The following is an 8,431-nucleotide window of genomic DNA, read 5'->3' as shown; positions in this document are numbered from 1 at the left end:
TGATGCTGGAACCAGAGAAAATCAAGAAAAAAAATCAAATTCCCAACCAACCCCCCCCCCCCCCAAATACACAGAAAGAAAGATGAGAAATGATTGAGCAAGGGTAATCCCTCAGGCTACAGAAAACTCTTTCCATAGCTGTGATAAAGCCTTCTATCTACCCATGCCTGCTTCACTACCAGCATTCATTCAAAGACGTTCTACATAGTAGCCAGTGTAAAAAAATTCTGGTACGTCAGCAAAATGCTGATGTTGAATCAAAACTAAATATAAAGGCACGGAGGGAAAGAGGAAAAAAAGAAAGAGCAGAAGTGTCCCTACCTTGGCCTTACCTTCGCAACATTCCCGTCAAAATCCTGGAACTCTTCCCCAGGTTTGCATCTGTTTCTCTAAGCTGGGGAGAAAAGAGTCCCATTAAAGGCAAAAGGCACATGTACTCCATTCTGTACAAAGCACAGATATTTCTACCATCATTTGAGTCAATCAACTTCAGTTTTAGCCCACGACGAACTCTTGTGTAAGAAAGCCACCGAAGCTCTGAAATTTAAAAATGTTTTGTCTGGTTTTCACTTATATAAAGATGAAACCTACGGAAGGTAAGACATGGAGGCAACAAAGATGAACCAGGATAAAGAGCAAAAGCTTTACAAATAAAGGGTTGCAGGTAGAAGCTATATAAATCGGTATCCATTAATTCCCATTGATGTGTGTATGTGTATTGGTTATGTATATTAGTGAGGGCATTAAGGGATGAGGAGACAGCCATGCGCTGTGTTCCTGATGCTTTATGAAAAGAAAAACAAACATATCTTTCTTCCACTGCTTTTCAAAGACAGTAGTTTAAAGAAAAAGCAAAAACACAAAACAGTGTTCTTTTACCAATTCTATGTAAAAGAAATATGCCTATACTATCCCTTAAATACAAAACTTGAACTGACCTTACAGCAGCCACCACTGGGATGGATGCCCAAATACTTTGTGAACAGTATATAGTACGTACATAAGGCACAGCTGTATAATACATATTTTTGCAGGTAAGGATCACTCACTCACTGACAATAGCATTTTTGTAGTTTATCAGGACACAGGAAACCTACATTTAGAGCTAAACTTAATTAGCTGACTCGTTCTACAGCTCTCAAAAATCTTGCAAAATAGGTAAAAGCACAACTGAATAAAAAATGAAATTGGGGAGATGAAAAGTTATGAAGCAAATGAACTTCATATTAAAAAAGAGCAATTACTTCTATTGCTCTTTAAAAGGGATTAAAACCTCCCCTCTATTTTCGTGTTTATTAGTGTCCCACAAAAGGAAGTCTGGAAATGAAGAAGGGTATAGGAAGAATAGAGTTACTCTCCTATTGCCTCTTTGGCTACTGGTAGCTAGAAGAGAGACATCTTTTGACTTTTTAGAGATCTTGGAACCAGTGGGACATCAAAATCTACTGTAGATGACAATGTAATGATTGTCAGTTATGAAACAGCAGGGACCACTGTTTCTAACATGCCCGGAAACACAGCTGTGTGTACATACATAAAAACATTCTTCTCCTTATGAAAACCGAATATTTACCCCTTCATTATCAAATCAGATTGAAAGGATTACCTGACTCATTGACTTCTTACTAAAGAAACTTTGTTGTAGAAGACAAAATGCATCCTGTGTTATAAATCCATCAAAACAGTAATGCTGCCAAGAAAAGTGGCAGTCTTCCAACAACAAATCACCTTCACCATAACAAACCACTATTATAACTTGAATATATGCATAGCAGCAATATTAAAACCAGTTTCTATTCTGGAGCCAAATACTGTAAATATTTGCTACCAGATTTAATGTTTATTACTGAAATCAGTAGTTGCAATCAATGACACATAACCTTTTTGCATAAATTTCCTCCTTGTTCTTGTAAAAGGTATTAAGAAAATACGAAGTAGAAGCTGGGACTGGATAACACCAACCAAGACTTGCTCTTAGCAATATCATATTCAGTGGGAAGGCTTGCACTGACTCTCAGATCTCTGTAATTATGTGCTATGATGGAACAAAGATGAGCATTATATTCCGGGGAGGCCATTCCCTCATTTTTTCCTGATTCATCTAGACAATTCAAGCTCCAGAAAAGCAGTTTAGCCCAGTTTGACACAAGTAACAGAAGAAAAAACGTCATAGTAATTTTTAAAAGGCTCATTAAAAAGCCAAGTTCTTATCTATGCTAGAAGGGAATCTGAAGTACAAATGTATGCTTTACATTGGTCTTTTATTATTCATAAAGATGCATTTAACACTTGGGGCTTCTCCTCCCTTTTCACAGAAAAGTAGCTCTCTCCTTTTTACCATTATATGTTTGATCCTAACTTTCCTCTCTTGCTGCAGGATTCTACCTGACAGCTAGAATCAGTACTGATAGTAAGGAAGGGGAAGCTGAATCCTAGAGGTTTGACAAACTCCTCTAAGCAAGATGACCTCATATTTTTATGGTAATAAAAAAACCCTACAAAATATGTGAAAGAAATGTTAAAAAAGAAACAAACACGTACACACATAGTTGGAAGATCTCTAGCTACCTCCCAAGAGAACACTAAAAAAACACCTTTTCTTTCTGCACTGGCAGAAAAAAAAACCATAAAGAGTTTCAAACTGTAAGTTTGTTTTTATTTAAAACTGAAATATCTGACTGTAGTTCTTCCATCATTTCTTTACCAATACCAGTGCACCGCAGAAGCCAAAGAATGGGTGGCATGCAAACCTGTTAAATGGCATATGATGGCACTTCCTTGTTTCACAGAACTGCTGCAGTGAAAACATTTTGAAATATGCTTTGATATTAGCAATGGCAAATCTACACGGTGTTTAAGAAAGCTTTTAAAAAACAATATTAAAATAATAATGAGAAAGGAAGGAAGATGAACAAGATGCTGACGTCGATATCTCGTCTGCCCTAGACACATTCTAATTTGAGGTTTTCCTAAAAAATCTTGCATCTTTTACAGTGCTGTATAGTCCAGTTAACCTATCTGACTTGCAGCAGAGCTTTTATGCCTTCTCTTTGGCTTCAAAAAAAAAAAAAAGTTTTACTCTACAGATAGGAAAACTCATATATGTAAATTTAACCAAACTATAGAGACATGAACTCATTTAAATTTTGCTCATAAGAAAATATTCCTAATTTTCACAACATTGAACCACTAAGAACTGACCATCATACTCAAGCTGACATCTGACTTTCAGAAGACAAGTTTGTTCCCTGGTTGATAAGATAATAACACCATGTATTCAGTGTAAAGCTATTATGCATTTATAGACTACCCTCTGGTCTTTAAAAAATCTCCAGAAAATTGAAAACTTGTCAAGTTATCCAAGTTCATCCCTGACCGTACATCTGAGTATACTGACAGCTGGGACAGGTCCAGTCATGTGGCTCCACCAGAGAACTTTTCTGAATTCCCTAAACAAAATATTTTAAGTGGCATATGATAAAAACGTGGAATTTGAGATCTTCCATTTATGACAAGAGGTCTATGCACTGTGGTGGGATACACTTTCCTATAATACCTTTAGTTTTAATCTTGCTCCTTGCAGCTTACAGGTTTTGCCATCAAAGAAATTTGCTCTTCAGGCGGAAAGCACAGAAAAGGAAAAGGTATGCTATGAACCATGTGTACACAGAGACATCAGAACTACACTCCCTCTTTCTCTTTCCCAAGGATTTTTAGGATCAGCAGAAAGGGATACATGGTATTCATCTCCATTGCCTAGGTTTTACTCGTCCAGCTAGAAACAGAAAAGCATTTCAGACTCAACAGTTGCTACGGATGTGAGGAGCGGAGGTGAAATAAGACACAAAGTTGCCTGAACAACACTTGGTAAAGCTCACAACCCTTAGTTACATTTCATGATTTAGTTATACTTAATGTTTTAAAGCAGCTAGTGCTCCGGACTTCGAAAGCAACTGGTACAGCAGACAGAAAATGCCTCATTAAAGCTGTCATATGAGGCTTTACCAACCAAAGCTACCCAGAGTTTTCTTAGGTGGCATTGGTCAGCTAGAGGCCTGTAGGAGGACTTAGCTATGGCAAAATTGGACACTCAGGAAAGTATCTGATCAGCGTGTCATGGACAGAAAGCCACAAGTGCAGTCGCTCCTGGTTCTGTGAGCAGAAATCAGAACCAGGGAGGCAAATTTCTTAGACTGAAGTTCAGAGAAGTTGTATGCGTTGGATGGATAGGCTTCTGGGCATCTTCATTAACGTTACAGGGTAAAGATGATCCCTATGGAGGCAACATAAGCCAAAAATTACACAGATATGTTGTCTTGACTGCAGCGACAGAGCAGCAGTGTAAGAAACCACTACCTGTTCTTTCACACAGCATTGCCTAAGGAGGCAACTACTAGCATTTGCAGTTACAAGGTCGACCAATTATTAGAAGCTAAATCATGATACTGAACTTTGTTTCATAGAAAGTCCAAGAAGTCATTGCAATGGACACTGTAACAAATACTTCAAAGGACAGAAAACTGACTTATCTGTGATGTTAGTGACAGAAAGCTTGCTTCCAACAGCGGGTTTGGTGACTTCAGCGTGACTGCCTGTAGGAGAGGCTTTGCAGGATTAGGCCCATATAAGACACTTTCTAAGTGCTTTGCTGCAGATGGTGATCACATCTCATGATAGCAGCTGATTTATATGAAACTAATCAATATGCTGGATTATTTTTGCATGCACAGAGAACTTGCCCAAAGCAAATAAAATCCGAGACCAGCAATTACTTATTATCAAACTTACCCTTTCCCGAGCACGCTGGATCTTCTCTCTGTCATGGCTGAGGTTTTCCAGCATCTCCTGTCCAATCTGCTCTGCATTAAAAAATCAAATTGTAAATCATGAAAAATATAGCTTGTGCCTGTAAGGCCTCAAAATGCCAGGTTAGATTGTAACAACAGCACTTAATACATGTGGTAGCCTAATCACTCCTCCTAACTGCAAAGAGGCAGACATCGTTATACTAAATTTTAAGTTTTTCAAGCAACGTAAAACTGAAGAAGTAACAACTAAACCAGAAGCTGTCCCCCCTGCAATCTCTTGAGGTTGTCTAGGCCCTGGGAATTGACGCTGACCTTTGGTCTGTGAAACAAAGGCAAGAAGACTTTCAGACTTGCTCTAAGTCCTGGGTGTTCATACTTCCCACACGCTCCTTAAGCCCACTCCTTGTCTTAGAAAGGAAGCCAGGAAGTCGTTGCTAAAACACCAGCCACCCTTATACCTTTAAAGACACTGAGAAGTCATATTAGAAGAAAAATGCTCTCTGTGCCTCTCAGCAATTACCGTTGATGCTTAAATGAAAGTTTTTTCAGGCTAAGCCCAGTTACTGGTGTCTATTTTGCTCCATCATGGACTGTTTCTGGCAAGCTTAGAGATACGCTGTAATAGATCTCCTGATGCTTTTAATAGCAGACATATACATTAATCTATTGTCATCACCGTTTGTTTACACAAGGGTTGTTTGCTTCTGCAGCTTATGCTGAACTAAAGGTTGCAAAATTATAGTGGAGAGGCCTCAAGATATGGTACAAAGACAACACAAGACGCCAAAACTTTAGTCTTCAAACAGCTTCAGTCAAATGCTCCTCTAACACTGAAATATTAGCAGCAAGTATAGAGAAGAGATTTTAATCTTCAAAGCTCTACAGAAACATTAAGAAACCCTCCCTGTATTTCCCTGAAGGAGAAAAATAAGTTAAATCATTCCCATTTTACAGATGAGGAAACAGACACAAGGAGCTGAAGCAGCTGTAGCTTGCCTCAGGACACACAGCACGTGTGAGACAACCAGCATTTCTGTGCACGTTCATTTAGGCTACTTAGCTAGCTTGCCAGAGATACACACCAAAACTGAGTAAAACTACAAAAACATGATTTTTTTTCATAAACAACAAAAATCATGCCTTGCTTTTGTTCTAGTGAATGAGTGGGATCTGGGATCTTAAAATGTCATTATTTGAGGAGCCTCAAGAAAATTAATCATTAAAAATTCACCAATATGTTAGTAGAGCAAACATGACTACTCCTATTTTTTAATAGATACAGTCTGGTTTCAGGAAACAATCCAAAGCAGAATCACCTCAAACTTTAAAAATTTGAGACAAGCAAGTTTTTTTCTAAATCCATTTAACACAAGGTACACGCTCTGCCAGATAAAGTCTAAGGAAATTCATTACATATATATTTCTCTATCTGTTGCCAAGTACAGTACAAGTAAGATAAATATTTCCTCAGATATCTGACCACAAATTGACATCCTCATTATGCTATCTTGTCCCTCTTGGCTTGCTGCTCTTTACTTTTAGCTGTATATACAATGCCTCCCAAAGGTGAAATGTGGTAAGATGTGCTTATTGAGTTAAAAAAGCTGTAAGGTGCAGTACAGCTATACAAATGGTAGCCTAAGAAAACAATTCGAGACAGAGCTTTGCCTATGTTTGCATGTCAAAAGACTTACTGGATGAAACTATACTGAGCTTATTCCTCATCAAAGCACCCAAAATACTGTAATGCACAAAAAGATACATGCATTCAGTGTAATCTGGAGGAAAAAACCCAAGCAAAATCCCTTAAAAATAGAGAGGGAAAAAATCAACAAATTACTAACCAAGTAGCAGGAGATGGAATGATAACAAATATTTATTGCTAAAAATTATACATATGTTTGCACAGACATAAAGGAGTGCGAGGAGCGGATTTTCTTTCAAAGGAATAACTACAAAGTAAATGGCTAAAATGGCTTGGTATTTCACAAACAAAGCTCACAAATATCTTTATAGGAAACAGCTCTATTTTTATTAGACCAATTTTAAGCAAGTTACTGTGGGGGGTTTTTTATCCTCTTCCTGTCACTGGCAAGTTCACACTCTTAGCTTTTTATAATGATTGAGTTTATTTTCCAACCATCAATGTGACAGCAGCATCAACTGTAAGTGAGGGTAAAACACCGTCACTTTGACGAATAGTGTATTTTCCTCTCATTGTCGATGACTGAAGACATCAATAAATAAGGAAGGAGAGCATGTCAGCCAGAATATCACAGAATGAATTGTTGATATGACACTTAGGGATTAAACCTTCAGCCATGAAGTTCAACCTAGCAGAGGGGTCTGAGAACTGAGATAGTTGCATTTCTTCCCAGCAGCCTCTATAGATAAATAATTGGACGGATCATCAATTTTACAGGAGCAGCTTTACTCTACATGCACTTTAGTTGATGATCTTTGGCCTTTTTTGGGCTAAAATAACAACATAAGTTGAACAAAGAGACATAACGGAGGTAACATAATCTCACAATAAGTTTGCAAACATAAATTGACACCTTTATCCACTGATCCTCTTCATATCCTTGTTCTACTCAGAAAATTCACTGATGACAGTGAAACTTGATTTTTAGTTGGAAGGTGAAGACAGTCAAACAAAAATATTAATAAATAAAGAAAATACAGACTTATAAATGATATGAAGACATGTCTCCCCACTTGGTTTGCAACTGAAGGTGCCTGGGACTGATAAAAAAGGTAACACTAGCCCACAATACAGCAAAGTACAAGCTTGATATCATTGCTATCTGCTTGCTATAATTTTTCAAGTTTCCCCACGACTCTGATGTTTTCCTGCCAGTTAAAACCTTCATCTATGTGACAGATTCATGCTTTTAGTGCAACAGTGTTGTATAGATCTTTCCAGACTACTTATAATGCAAATCATTGATGATGCTACTACAGTTATGTGAGAAGGTCAGGTTTCTAAGATATACTGTAGTGCAGATGCATGAATTAAGACCAATACACAAACTGAAGGGTGTTGCATGTTGCCAGTAATGGTATTTCCACAGAATCTTAACAACCTCAATTATTTGGGGATTATCCCATCCTTTTAGTTGGTACATACGGACAATGTTTAGTACAGTGCAGTCCCAAGCCCTACAAAAGACTGCGTGGTGCTGCCTCTTCTAACTGAAATTCCCAAAGAGATGCCTAAAATTATGTTCTAAAATTACAGCTAAACTATGAGAAGCAGAAGGGTGAATGCATTTACATCATTATTATCTGTGTACTGACAGAGGGCAGGAATATTCGATATAGCAATTATCTCAGTCTTAAACAATGCTGTGATGAACAGAAAAAAAATTTCTGAAAAAGTACATAACAATATTAACAAGCTTAAAGGGTGAGTGCTAAAATTCACATCTCTAAATGTATTCCGCCTTAAAGGTGTTTGAGCAAGGTATGGGAAATCAGCCCCTTTAGTGCTGAACACTTTAATAATGCTTTGTTGTGGGTCCAACACAAATGGTGCCTGGTTTTATGAGACTGTGTTATGCAAAAAAAACCCCCCAACATTTCTTATCCTAAAACACTGATCCTAATTAGAAGAATGAAGA

At 37.7% G+C, this 8,431-nt stretch overlaps 1 protein-coding gene across 1 annotated transcript in view; it reads right to left on the bottom strand.

Moving 5' to 3' along the window:
- Nucleotides 1-8,431, bottom strand: part of VTI1A (vesicle transport through interaction with t-SNAREs 1A) — a 282,249-nt gene that overhangs the window by 112,180 nt on the left and 161,638 nt on the right. The window contains exons 7-8 of the mRNA XM_009278083.1: nucleotides 4,789-4,859; nucleotides 333-394 (exon numbers count right to left, since the gene is read on the bottom strand). Of these exons, the coding sequence (XP_009276358.1) occupies nucleotides 333-394; nucleotides 4,789-4,859 (133 nt within the window). The remainder of the gene's footprint in view (nucleotides 1-332; nucleotides 395-4,788; nucleotides 4,860-8,431) is intronic.

Source organism: Aptenodytes forsteri, unplaced genomic scaffold (assembly GCF_000699145.1).
Source record: "Aptenodytes forsteri isolate BGI_AS27 unplaced genomic scaffold, ASM69914v1 Scaffold15, whole genome shotgun sequence".
NCBI classification, from domain to species: Eukaryota; Metazoa; Chordata; class Aves; order Sphenisciformes; family Spheniscidae; genus Aptenodytes; species Aptenodytes forsteri.
Note: the sequence above shows the minus strand (reverse complement) of the source record. Positions and strands in the feature narration are given on the sequence as shown.